Below are 13,789 nucleotides of genomic sequence, written 5' to 3'. Positions count from 1 at the left end.
CTTAATGAAACCCTTGTCAATTGATGGCTAGTACTCTCCTATTTTTTTTACTGCATCTCATGGTTTTTTTAGTTAAAACTATAAAACGATCTGTTATATCCTCCTCAGAATCCTAAAACAGCCATGGATGAATCATGTTGGGAAGTTAGTGGACGTTCTCGTTCCAAAGGCAAAAATATGCAATCAGGTTTTTGTTTCATTGGTATAGTATTGATTGATTGATTGATTGAGCTGAAGCGTGAAATTTTTATCTTTTTAAAAATATGACTCTCAATATCCGATTCTTGAGAATGTTGCATAATTGACGAGGCAAGCATTTGCCATAATTTTTATCTTTTTAAAAACATGACTCTCAATATCCTATTCTTGAGAATGTTGCATAATTGACGAGGCAAGCATTTGCCATGATGTTCATGTACTAATAGAGCTGAACATTCATGATTCTGTAAGCATTTGTCATGTCGTCTACAGGAATAATCGCCAGTGTAAAGCTTGCACTGAAGTTCAAGGTAAACCACCAGGACATTTCATTGTCAATCTTTTATGACAAATGAATAGAGGGTTTTTTTTCCATTTCCTTTTTTAACTTTGCCTATATTTGAGGCAGGGCTATATGATAGGAAATGGATGCACGGATGAGCAATTCGATGGGGATGCTTTTGTGCCATTTGCACATGGAATGGGTCTTATATCAAATGATTTGTTTCAGGTTTGTGACATTCCTATTAGGTAACATAGGCATATGACCACCATATCAATAGTTTAATCCTGTGTAAAACCGATGTGGGTTGAATTTTAAATTCGAAGAAATTAGAAGTAAATCATCATAGCATGAGTCCTTACATGCTGCTAATTGCAGGAAGTTAAGTCTGCTTGTCAAGGAAGTTATTGGAACCCAGTAAATGAAACCTGCGAAGAGAAGCTAAACAAAGTTGACCAGGTAATTCAACTGGTTAACTACTGATAGCGAAAAGTTTCACCTTGATGTTCGATCTAAATTTCTTTTTGATTTACTATCATACAGGAGCTTAAGGATTTAAATATCTACGATGTTCTTGAGCCATGCTACCATCATCCTGAAATAAGATATTCTTCAGCTGATGATATCAGGCTGCCTTCTAGTTTCAGAAGGCTTGGGGAGACCGATAGACCGAGATATTCTTCAGCTGATGATATCAGGCTGCCTTCTAGTTTCAGAAGGCTTGGGGAGACCGATAGACCGATGCATGTGAGGAGGAGAATGTTTGGCCGCTCATGGCCTTTCAGAGCTACGGTCAGAGCTGGACGTGTTCCAACATGGACAGAGCTGGGACGCAGAAAACCTCTATGCACAATAAGTACGACAAAGTTTGGGAGCTTTTAAGCTATGTTAGCTAGTGGTGGCTGTTCTAGGTAGAATAGTTATTTGCTTGGTTAAGCCTAGCTTATTCAGATAATTTATGAGCTAGTTTTTGAAAAGTTGAGAAATCTGAACTTTTTAAATAGAACTTAAAAGCTAGCATATTTGGGATGAAAGCATGAAATTCATGTACTATATTGTAGAATACCTCTAATAATTCGATTATTTCCAAAAATTTATCAGTTTGCAGCTTAATTTTCTATCTAGCTGCAGATAACATTCAGCTTCTCCATGGTTACACTAGCACTCATGAACCACGATGTGTTTGCTTGCCTTCATTGTCATAGAAACGAAATTTCATTTATCTGTTTATTTTGTGATTAAGAACTAGTATTAGTATTTGTTTGACCGATGTAATCATTTAGCGATGGCAGATCCTGAAGAACATACTATGACAAATAAGAAAATAGCAAAGGAGTAGTAAGAAACTCGAATTTGTTAGTTCAGTTGAGCTAATTATCCCAGGTACGAGGAAAGTATTTCTTCGATTGAAACAATCGGAACGAAATCATGTTTAAGTGACTTAAAAAAGACCCCCTTCGCTCATTCCCTGTTGGGATTATGGATAAGGGTGACGAATATGGCTGTGATTAGATGCTCTTGATAACTTTAGCCTTTTTTGTTAAAATGGTTGGATTTGGTTGTGGCAACAAACAAGCATGATGTACATTGTTCTCTTAACTTCCTTTTCAAACATCTTTTTTCCCCAATTTTATTATCATCATTGCAAAAATTATGCTGATTCATGGAAATTTACACAGGTACAGAAATGATGAAAGCCAAGATTGAGATTGATACTGACAGGTTCCTAGTGAGTATTTGACATTGAGGAACAAGTTTTTGGAAACAAATAGAGAATATAGTCTTTGACCGAGAAGTTTCATGTTTTGTAATCAAATGTTGATGTACATTGTTTGAATGTTAGTTCGGTACGATATTTTCTGAGTTGAAATGTTGGTAGTGTGGATTTAATACTTTGTAGTTTTTATACTATACTGATGTATGTTGGCACTTATCATTATGGTTGATTATGCTCAACATAATCACTTTTATATTGTGTATTAAAATTTGACTTGGCCATGTTCTTAAAAAGATTGTCCAGGTAATTGAATACTATAATTATTTTGACATAGGAAACCAAGAACAGCTTCGATTGAGCAGTTGCAATAGCTCGATTAAAACCGTTGCGATAGCTCGATCAAAACCGTTGCGATAGCCCGATCCAAACTGTTGCGATAGCTCAATCCAAACTGTTGCGTTAGGTCTTTTAAAATTGTTGCAATAGCTCCAACTGTCACCGTAGCTTTATCAAAACCATACTTATGGCCTACTAAAACCGTTGCGTTAGGTCTTTTAAAACTGTTGCAATAGCTCCAACTGTTGTCGTAGCTCTATCAAAACAATAGCTTTAGCCTACTAAAACTGTTGCGTTTGGTCTTTTAAAACTGTTGTAATATCTAAAAAACCCGCTGTAGTAGCTTGAAAACCGTCGCAATAGCTCAATCAAAACCACTGCAATAGCTTAAAAACCGTCGCAATAGCTCAATCAAAACCGTTGCAATGGCTTAAAAACCGCTTACCTTTTAAAACCGTTGCGTTAGATGCGGGGGCAACGGTTCAAAAAACCGTCGCAATAGAGTTCAAAACCGTTACGGTAGAGGTAGGGCAACGGCAGCATATGAGGCGGTTTGAGAACCGTCGCACTTGCTCAAGGGCGACGGTTCCATGGCTAGCGCAACGGTTTTGAACCGTTGCGTTAGAGCAAATATGTGGTAGTGATTTGAAAGCTTAGTAGCTTACTCTCTTGACGATAGGATTTTACTTACACATATGTGAATATGTAGATTTATGCCTGCAACTTTAAATCCCAAAAAATTAAAAAAAATAATGTTAAAATAGAGTAGACTAAAAGATAGCCTACCTGCCTGCATGATTCAAATAGAATAAATGAATAAAGACTTAAAGGTGTCAATGAGCTCCATTCTAAAATTAACAAGAACGTACTATTAATTTACATCAAAGTTTTGCCCCTTTTAGTTGACTCATGGAATTTGAGGAGCACATAAACAGGGACTGGTAATAAAAAAGAGCCTGAAGAAAAGATAGACGCAGGGAAGTTTAATTAGAAGACAGTAATTTTTCTGAAGGGCAGAGAATCACAATCAAAACACACACACACACTACGTATAATTTTGTGAAAGAAGAGAGCTAGTGGAGACACTAAAATGTCGGAGAAACTAAGATGCGAGTATAACTTTCCTTAATTTTAACATGATTTTGAAACGTTTACTATCACATATTTGCTCTAACGCAACGGTTCAAAACCGTTGCGCTAGCCATGGAACCGTCGCCCTTGAGCAAGTGCAACGGTTCTCAAACCGCCTCATATGCTGCCGTTGCCCTACCTCTACCGTAACGGTTTTGAACTCTATTGCGACGGTTTTTTGAACCGTTGCCCCTGCATCTAACGCAACGGTTTTAAAAGGTAAGTGGTTTTTAAGCCATTGCAATGGTTTTGATTGAGCTATTGCGACGGTTTTTAAGCTATTGCAGCGGTTTTGATTGAGCTATTGCGACGGTTTTCATAGAGCTACGGCAACAGTTGGAGCTATTGCAACAGTTTTAAAAGACCTAACGCAACGGTTTTAGTAGGCTATAAGTATGGTTTTGATAAAGCTACGGCGACAGTTGGAGCTATTGCAACAGTTTTAAAAGACCTAACGCAACAGTTTGGATCGAGCTATCGCAACAGTTTGGATCGAGCTATCGCAGCGGTTTTGATCGAGCTATCGGAACGGTTTTAATCGAGCTATTGCAACTGCTCAATCGAAGCTGTTCTTGGTTTCCTACGTCAAAATAATTATAGTATTCAATTACCTAGACAATCTTTTTAAGAACATGGCCAAGTCAAATTTTAATACGCAATATAAAAGTGATTATGTTGAGCATAATCAACCATAATGATAAGTGCCAACATACATCAGTATAGTATAAAAAGTACAAAGTATTAAATCCACACTACCAACATTTCAACTCAGAAAATATCGTACCGAACTAACATTCAAACAATGTACATCAACATTTGATTACAAAACATGAAACTTCTCGGTCAAAGACTATATTCTCTATTTGTTTCCAAAAACTTGTTCCTCAATGTCAAATACTCACTAGGACAGCGACAGCGAGACTACAGAAATAGACCTGAAAGCATCGTCAGCAGAGAGTTCAGGGGGTTCCATGATGCATTCACAGGTCAAATCTCAAGGTCACCAATTGAGAGCTCTTCGGCACCTAGCATCTTCACTTTCTGCAGTTACACATCCATAAATCTCAGGAATTAGACAAAATATTGTGATTTACTTCTAGCTCATCTCTTTGCTAATCGAGCTATCGCAGCGGTTTTGATCGAGCTATCGGAACGGTTTTAATCGAGCTATTGCAACTGCTCAATCGAAGCTGTTCTTGGTTTCCTACGTCAAAATAATTATAGTATTCAATTACCTGGACAATCTTTTTAAGAACATGGCCAAGTCAAATTTTAATACGCAATATAAAAGTGATTATGTTGAGCATAATCAACCATAATGATAAGTGCCAACATACATCAGTATAGTATAAAAACTACAAAGTATTAAATCCACACTACCAACATTTCAACTCAGAAAATATCGTACCGAACTAACATTCAAACAATGTACATCAACATTTGATTACAAAACATGAAACTTCTGAAATTGGAAGGTGATATGTTGGCCTGCCAGATGATTAAAAGTATCCCTCCTGACATTGGACACAAAAGTAAGTATAAATAATTACTATAGAGAAGAGGAAGTGCAGGACATGGGAACATTTCTGAAAAAAATAAATACCTGGTGATATCATAGACTAATAGTGCGCCTGCAGCTCCTCTGTAATAGGATCTTGTAATGGATCTGAAGGATTCTTGGCCTGCCTATAATGATAGAAACTTCAAGTCAGATGCATATAATAGTTACGAACATATAATAGCTAGAGATAAACCAATGATAGAAGCAGAGAAACATTTACATGTATATACCGAATCAGACCCTGTCGTGATGTGCACTCAACATATGTGCCCGATACGAGTACACTGGCACTTGAAAACTAACTATAAAGAGTATTGGAGGGTTAAAGTGACAATCACCAACTTCAACTTAGTTCAGAACTATAGTGATTGGAATTTGGTGATACAACATCCAAACCTGAAGAGCTTAGCGCAGGTTTTCAGCTTTAACTACAAGCCTCTGATCGAGTATGGCAATATCAGTGAATGCTCATTTTTTCTCATGCTTTTAAGTTCCAAATACTAAGATCGTTATTTTGACGTGAGTAAAATCTAACCACAATATGCTGATGTGTACAAAATTACAGACAATAACCACAATATGCTGAACTTACTATATCATGCAATATGGTAAACCGGAAATCTCTCTAGAACACAAAGGAGAGCGAGAAGAAAGCAACGAGGAAAAAGAAGAAGTAACTGAAACGAGTCAAGAAAAAACTACAGAAACCAGTTCAAGAGCTAAGAAGGCTAAGAAATGTCGAAGTGTAAAAGGTACTTGCCTCTTCATGATCTAGACCACTAGCAGCCTCTTCAGGAAGTTTAGTACGCGCTTTAAACCTGTGAACAAAGCTTGGACTAACTGGACGTCCAGTTACTTCACTCAACATATCTGCAAATGTTTGAATCATACTTGTAGCTTGAGCTTCTTGTTGTCTCTTCATCTCCTCTTGTTGAGTGGCCACCACCTTCTTTGTTATATACATACATCTCAAGCATCAACAAATTTCATGAAGAAGAGAAGGCATATGCCAAACCAACAAACACAAATGCATTAACAGAACAAAAAGAGTGAGAAATCGGAGCAAGAGGTTATCAGAAGCGTGTAAGTAATGCTAACCAGTGCACAAGCGTCAACGCTAGAGTTTAAAACCAGAAACAGAAACTAAAAGACTTCCAGTATGTAGAATTTAGCCGCTTGGGCAGTGAACAAGCATTGCAGTATAATAGAGCACATTATAACAATATAACCACATATAATAATTTCCAGTATAATAACCGACCCAAGTCCATAATCGAAGGTAAAAAAAATGTTGTTACCGCCATCCTCTACTAACATCAATATGAGTTCAATACATCATTTCAAATGGCTTGAAAGGATGTGATATTAGGACCATGCCAAAACAAACCAAGAGACAACTGGTTATGCAGACAAATGACAAACAAATAACATGATCTACAGAATACACACAAGGTTATTACCTACCACAAACGTCAAAGAAAAGACCCAAAATGATGAATTGAATTTTCAGCTGCTACAAACCAAATATCACTAATGTGATACTTTTCTCACTATATGTTGGTCAAATTTTACCTCACTTCTTAAACCCATATCAACCGGAAAAGGAAAAAAAGCCACTATAATGTTCGGAACTTTTCTGATTTCTACATATTTTTCGCTGGAACCAACAGCGTCATGACACTAAAAGGGCTTTACCTACTAAAACCTGCATAGCCTTTGTCCGAGAAGATGAACTATGTACCATTAATACACAGCACCAAGATGCATTCCGCTTTTCCCATAGTTTCAGAGTCCAAACAGTACACTCCAGTAAAAGACAAACCTAACTAACATCATATACTTCCCCAGAAATATGATGCCTTCATAAAAGCTTAACAAGGTGCAGGACTAACTAAAGGTGCAGTACTACAACCACACTTCAAAACTACGTTGTGTTAGGGTTCGTCGGACAATAAATTATCATGTTTTGAAGTGATACCACCTAACAAAACTGCTGAGCCACTTAATAGCATCAAGTGATCACCATATTACAAAAAAGAAATATGAGAGCTAGCAATTCTCTCAAATCACGAGACTTCAAAATGCTAGAGTTTGGATTTTCCCATCCTCTAGTCAATCTCAAGCTCTTGAATAAATAAGAAGCATAAAAGATGCTATTTTCACATTATGGCTACAAAAACACAATAGCTAGTTACTAACAAAGTGTCCATACCAAACATAAGAGTTACGATTGCTGCGCTATATTATCTCATTGACAAATTACCTTCTACTTTATCTGATAATAAACACTCACGTTATCCTAAACTCCCTAATCGTATCTCTATCTGGACTAATCACACCATTTATATTATACTCGCCTTGAAAGGAAGGGACTTTTAAACAGTTTAATATCACGAAGACAAAATTATTGACCTAAGATGGCATGTCTCACCGGTCTAACTTATTGAATTCATTTTTTAGTAGTCTAAAAGTGTCCGAAATAATCAAAGTCATAGGTGCTAGTCAGAGACTTGAATGTCCGAAATAATAACTCACTCAACATCATTGTGCAAATTACTGTCTTATTCAGGAAGTACAGAAAAGACACGTGCTAACATTTATCATCAAATAATCTAAATACCTTAAGAGCAAATCTAATCACAGATACAAACCCACTGAAATGATATAACAATAAATAATTATACACGACAAAATAACATATTATTCATCATGATGTACTTGCTATTTAGATACATTATTCACAATATTGTTGACATGCTCCATCATCAAATTCTTCATACTTACTGTATAAACTATCTTTGTCTTCTTTCCCAATGTCGTGCCAATTCTTATCTAGTGGTGTTCGTCTTGGATTTCTTCCAAGGGTACCCAGAAAACTACTAAGTTCATTTAAAATTCTAATTGGTGTATCAGATATCACAGAAACTTCACCAAACATATACATCCTTTTAAGTTAAAAGGGTCATATTACTTTAAAATTCAAACAAATTAAAACTAAGATATGAAATAGTTGCATTTATCTTATGGTTCTTCCAGACTCTCACCAAATCTTTCTTAACCTGGTAAAATCATTATACTCTTCTAATATGCATTCATAGTACACTGACAATATATAAAATAGAAAAAAAAACAATAAAAAACGAGATCAGATAAATTGCATATCAAAGCTTCAAAGCATTACCAAGTTCAAAACAGAGGATTGATGCCAAGGGCACATCCCTTAGTTGCACTTTTCTGCAGGCCACCAATCAAGAGTCACACATACGAAAGATCGATCGGTATTGGCAATGGTGGTCGCCCCCTCTATGTCTACAGTCACATTTACAGAATTGAATAGCACGGAGCTGAATCTAAAGTATACACAACATGAAAATTCAAATAAAAATATGTTCAATCGTCAAAAATTTACAGATAAATAAGATGCAAAAAGGGAAACGAGAAGGTTGAATCTAAGAGTTCGGAGTGGAAGAGAAATCTGACCGAGTACCAGCTGAAACCCTAGAAATCTCCGGCGAGGACTGGGCTCGATTTCCGGCGAGGACTGGGCTCGAAGATGATATCAGAGAGGAGATAGGAGATGAGATCCACGATGAACACAGCGACGAATTCAGTGATCGATGAGATCGCCGATTTTAGGCCATGGCGGAATTTTTGAGAGAGAGAGACGAATTCAGCGACGGAATTTTTTGGCCATGGCGGCGGCGATTTTAGGGATTTGAGAGAGAGAGATTTCCTTTAAGCGGTGGGGTTTAAGCGGTGCGGTCAAACATGGGCTTTACTAAAGGTCAAAGGCCACTAATAATTATTAAGCCCAGAACAATTATTAGGTCTATGGCAACGGTTTTCTATTAAATGTTGTATTAGACACTGAAAACTGTTACGATAGATCTCTAACGCAATAGTTAAAACCGTTGCGCCTTAACTGTTGCAATAGATCATTTATGTGGTAGTGGTTGAAGTTTTCATGTTTTACTGAAAATCAAGCTTCTTACCTAATATAACGCAGAAGTTGCACTTGTGTGGCCTTAGCCTCTCATACATCTAAAAAGATATACACCTGATGAGTTTCACTTGTGATCTACCATATTAAATATTGCAATACTGTCCTACACTAAAAAGATATACACCTGATGAGAGTTTCACTTGTGATCTACCATATTAAATATTGCTATACTATTACTGCCATACACTAAGGGGCTGTTTGGTTCGTTTCCTTGATATAGAGAAATGCAATTCCATGTAAAGAAACACAAGTTTTGAGTTTTCCAAACTTTTCCAAGAAATAGATTGTTTTGTTTTGGTTCGCACATAAAAAATGGTGGGAAACCAATGTATTTATTTTTCTTGTGTTTGGTTCGCATAGAAAAAAAAAGAAAAACTTTTGTAAACAAAGCAGAGAAGGAAAAAAAATCTGACGTGACAGAGTTTTCATCAATTTCACTTGGTTGGGGAAGGAAATCAGAGAGGGAAAAAAATCTTAGTTGGCGGCGATTTCAGCAGAGTTTTCCCTCTTCCATTCGAGCGAACCAAAGCGGCACAAAGAAATGGACGGAAACAAAAAAACTGACGTGGAGGGGTTTTCTGAGTTTTCCACCCCTTATAATAGCGAACCAAACAGCCCCTAAAAAGAGTTGCAACGTGGGATACCGGGTTCACTTAAAGTTGATTCATTTCTTTTTAGATAAACTTGAACTCGGTTTTCTTCGAATTAAAATTTAAAAAATGATTTAAAATATCCGTTGACAAATTTATCCATTTTCTATCCACTACTTTAACTGATTATTGAACAAATTAACGATATAGAATTACCATACATTAAAAAAATTAAGGAAGATACTCTACAAAAGCTTTCAAGGAAAGCGTTCCAAAAGAGAAACATGAGCGTATATATGTGTGGGTACACACACATATAAGTGTGTGTATATATATTATAAGGTTTTTTTTATATATAAATGTATGAGTTCAGAAAAAGCTTTTCATGATCAATATTACTCTTTAGTATTTTGAATACTTTATTTAAATCTTAATTGGTCCTAATTCTAATTACATCTTATACTAATGTCACGTGAATTATCTATAGCTAAATAATTTTTTTAAAAAAATAAGATTAATAAAATACATGGAATCTAGAAATTAACAATAGCCCATAGCAGAATTTAAAATTTGTAATTAACACCCTTAATATTTTAAAAATTGCAGAAACAACCCCACTAGGTCAAATCACAAAAAGCATGCTGAAATTCTAAAATTTCAAAACTTACAAACAACATAGATGAATTCAAGGGGTTACCATCAAGCACTTGAAAATTTAAAATTTGCAAACAATAACATCAAAGTTATAAAAATTGTAAAAACTCCCTCAAAAGTTAAAAATCATAAAAAATCCTAAATTTTCAAAACTTATAAGCAGTACATCAAATCTGGAAAGTATTAGCAAACCACTAAAAATTTAAATTTTGCACAAAAAAAGTAAAACTTTTAATAATTGTAAAAAACACCCTCAAAATTTTAGAGTTGCAAGAAATATCCTAAATTTTAAAAACTTACCACCAATACAAAAAACATGGAGATTACAGCCATCTAACTTAAAATTTAAAAATTTCAAAAGATATTATCAAAGTTTTCAAAATTGCGAAACACACCCTCAAAACTTCAAAATCACAAAAAGACTAAAATTTCTAAAGTTGGCAAAGAAAAGAGTAATTGTTTTATATTCTAGATTTTCATTAAGATATATAAATTTAACTTCTGATTTATCCATTTTCTGCATCAAAAAGTAGTCTAAGTTAACGCTGGTAAAAAATAGCAATAATAGTAGATTAAAAACATTCAATTAAAAAATAAAAATCTAAAAATATATATGATAGATTAAAAGTTAATGTCATTGTATAAATTAAAAGAACTGCATATAATTTTACTAATGACATTAATTGATAGAGGCTAATTTACATAAAACTGATAAAAGACTATAATATAATAGTTTCACATTAACTGATTATAATGTATAAATATTAATCCTGATGTTAATAATATTTATAGGGTAAAAAAACAAAAAGTTATGTATAAAGAAACTATTAGAAAATTCGGACATATCCTTCAAAAAAAATCAAGTTGTTTTCATTTCAAATGGAGAAGTGAAGAAAATAAACTCAAAATTCAGAAACGTTCATGAATCATTTGAATTGACATTGACAAAAGTTAATTCTATCAAAGAAACACCAACTGAGTTCTCCTTAAAGAATATATTGAACTGCTTTGTCCTAATCAAAAAAGTATTCTCCATGAAAGATGCAAGAAAAATTAGCAAGTATTTGTTAAAACAAGTGCACAATAAAGTGAAAATAATTACAAAAAACAAGCACGAGAATAAAGAACAAACAATCACCAACACAAAGATTTTCATAGTTCACCTAATTTGGGCTACATGCATGGCAAAGACTTCGGAGAAGTTTCACTATCTAAAGAGAAAGAAGCGCAAGAATGTAGGTGTAAAATTGATTTCCCGAAATAAGGATCTTATTTGTATTGATAAGAATAGCTTTATTACAAACTAATGAATCAAAGTTACAACAGAAGCGGAGGAAATGCCCTCCTTATTTAACGTGGGGTCTTTGGTAGCGATAGGACGCCTCACTTAGTGTCAAAACTGAGTTTGCTTCCAATGGAGTTACAGGCGAGCTTTAGTACATAGTAGAAGCTCGTGCCGACCGAGTTCGAGAGTTACAGGCGAGCTTTAGTACATAGTAGAAGCTCGTGCCGACCGAGTTCGAGTTCCCGAGCTTAATGGCTGTCAAGGCCGAAAGCTGGAAGAAGCTACTACAGTGCAAGGACAATGCAAAGAGCGGTCGCCAACCAACTAAGAAGTGAGCTAATCAGCCAAAGAGCGAGCCTCAGCGAACATATGAGGAAGCGGCCTTTTCACGTAGTCAGGAGTGGTTCTTAAATAGGGAAGAGACAACATGGTCACTCCATTGAATCATGAGATGTAACCATACACTGTTGAGAGATGTTATGCCTCTCACTTGTACTGTGAGCGGCTGCTTGAGGGGCTCGGAGCGTTGTACTCCACCCCTTCACATCGCGAAAAATGGGAAGGCTCATCCCTGTATGTGACAGCACCGTCGCCGAGTGTTCTAACGAGCTCGGAAAATTTGCAGGTGCCTTGCTGATCGCCTAGTCATGCAGGCGAGCTCAGCGCTTGACTCAAGCAGGCGAGTCAAGTATGCAAGCGAGCACCGGCGCTGAGTGTTGTGGGCGGCTATTTGAAGGGTACGGAGTACTGTACTCCCCCCTTTTTAAGTCGTGGGAAATGAGAAGGCTCATCCCTATACGTGACATCATAGCCACCTAGTATTACGGTGAGCTTAGCGAACTTGTAGGCAGACTGCTGATTATCTGAACACGCAGGCAAGTTTCGTTCGTGCTGGCGAACTAGCAGGCGGGCTGCTAATTTTCTGGACGTGCAGGCGAGCTTCGTTCGTGCTAGATAACTTAGCGTTGAGTGGATTTAGCTCTGGCGAGTTTTGTTCATGCTGGCGAACTGAGCATTTGAGCGAACTTGACTCGTGTTGGCGAGTCAAGTATGCATGCGAGCTTCGTTCATGCTGGCGAACTCAGCATTTGAGCGAACTTGACTCGTGCTGGCGAGTCGAGTATGCAGGCGAGTTTTTTTTAGTTCTTCTTGTTGTTAAGGTAGTTTTTATAGCCTACAAAGAACAAGGCAATAACATAAACCCTCAAACTTTCCTTATCAAACTCTCCTATTCTCATGATCCAATCCTAATCTAAACTCTCTCCATTTTAGTATATAGGAGACCACAATAGACCAGGAAAGAGTTATCCAAAACTTGATAGAAGTTGGAGATAAAAAAATAAACAGCTAAGATTAAACCACGAAAACTATAATGAGCATCGTAACCATCGATGATCAAATATGACCATCGATGATCTCATGTAGTTCATTGATGATTCAAAATCTTATTTCTATTTTTCTCAGATTGTTCAATTTAAACCATCAATGAGTAAAGTGACTATCGATGGTGTTCACTTGATCATTGATGATCTATTGACTGAATTAAACAATCAGAGAGTTTTGAAGCACAATTTCAATAAATATCCACCTTGACTCAACAACTCGAATGAGTTCTCAACTTTTTCAATAGTGCACTGCCAACGCCTTTGAAAATGGGCCTCACGGTGCCTTAACATTCTTTGACATGAAGCAAGTCCAAGCAAAGCTTAAACCTTGCTACCGGTAATGGCTTCGTCAACATATCTGCCAGATTATTCTTGGTCGCAATCTTCTTCAAGACTACTTTATCTTCCTCAAAAATATCTCTAATAAAGTGATATTGAACCTCAATATGCTTCAATTTTGAATTGAAGACTGAATGCTTAGCCAAGTGAATTGCACTTTGGCTATCATTATGAACAAGAGTAATTTTCTCCTCAACTCCCAATTCATCAAGAAAATCTCTCAACTATATTGTTTCCTTCACTGCTTCTATAGCTGCCATGAACTTCGTGTCTATAGTAGACAATGCAATAGTAGGTTGTAACATTA

At 36.2% G+C, this 13,789-nt stretch overlaps 2 protein-coding genes across 5 annotated transcripts; one reads left to right on the top strand and one right to left on the bottom strand.

Annotated features, from left to right (window-relative positions):
• On the top strand, positions 459-1,363 carry LOC109835045 (serine carboxypeptidase 1-like). The gene is made up of 4 exons (XM_020403044.1): positions 459-509; positions 608-709; positions 860-940; positions 1,025-1,363. Exons 1-4 carry the CDS (start codon positions 459-461, stop codon positions 1,361-1,363), a joined length of 573 nt encoding a protein of 190 aa, XP_020258633.1.
• On the bottom strand, positions 4,312-8,989 carry LOC109833998 (ras-related protein RabZ-like). Of its 4 annotated transcripts, XM_020401886.1 has the most exons (6): positions 8,707-8,989; positions 8,408-8,576; positions 5,987-6,175; positions 5,269-5,351; positions 5,106-5,179; positions 4,312-4,481 (listed from the first exon to the last, which is right to left on the bottom strand). In XM_020401886.1, exons 2-5 carry the CDS (start codon positions 8,441-8,443, stop codon positions 5,110-5,112), a joined length of 378 nt encoding a protein of 125 aa, XP_020257475.1. In that variant the 5' UTR covers positions 8,444-8,576; positions 8,707-8,989; the 3' UTR covers positions 4,312-4,481; positions 5,106-5,109. The 4 variants fall into 4 exon arrangements, with proteins under 4 accessions (XP_020257475.1, XP_020257476.1, XP_020257474.1 ...); XM_020401887.1 differs by lacking the exon at positions 4,312-4,481 and having other exon boundaries at positions 4,951-5,179; positions 8,408-8,570; XM_020401885.1 differs by lacking the exon at positions 4,312-4,481 and having other exon boundaries at positions 4,951-5,179; positions 8,707-8,988.

The sequence above is a fragment of the Asparagus officinalis genome, chromosome 3, assembly GCF_001876935.1.
Source record: "Asparagus officinalis chromosome 3, Aspof.V1, whole genome shotgun sequence".
Taxonomy (NCBI): Eukaryota; Viridiplantae; Streptophyta; class Magnoliopsida; order Asparagales; family Asparagaceae; genus Asparagus; species Asparagus officinalis.
This window is presented reverse-complemented; position numbering and strand designations above follow the sequence as displayed.

Coding starts and splice junctions, on each gene's coding strand:
- LOC109835045 (XM_020403044.1), top strand. CDS start 459: ATGTCGTCTACAGGAATAATCGCCAGTGTAAAGCTTGCACTGAAGTTC. Junction 510..607: donor AGCTTGCACTGAAGTTCAAG/GTAAACCACCAG, acceptor TATTTGAGGCAG/GGCTATATGATAGGAAATGG. Junction 710..859: donor TATCAAATGATTTGTTTCAG/GTTTGTGACATT, acceptor TGCTAATTGCAG/GAAGTTAAGTCTGCTTGTCA.
- LOC109833998 (XM_020401886.1), bottom strand. CDS start 8,443: ATGTGCCCTTGGCATCAATCCTCTGTTTTGAACTTG. Junction 6,176..8,407: donor AATCCTCTGTTTTGAACTTG/GTAATGCTTTGA, acceptor TATATAACAAAG/AAGGTGGTGGCCACTCAACA. Junction 5,352..5,986: donor GTGGTCTAGATCATGAAGAG/GCAAGTACCTTT, acceptor CTATCATTATAG/GCAGGCCAAGAATCCTTCAG.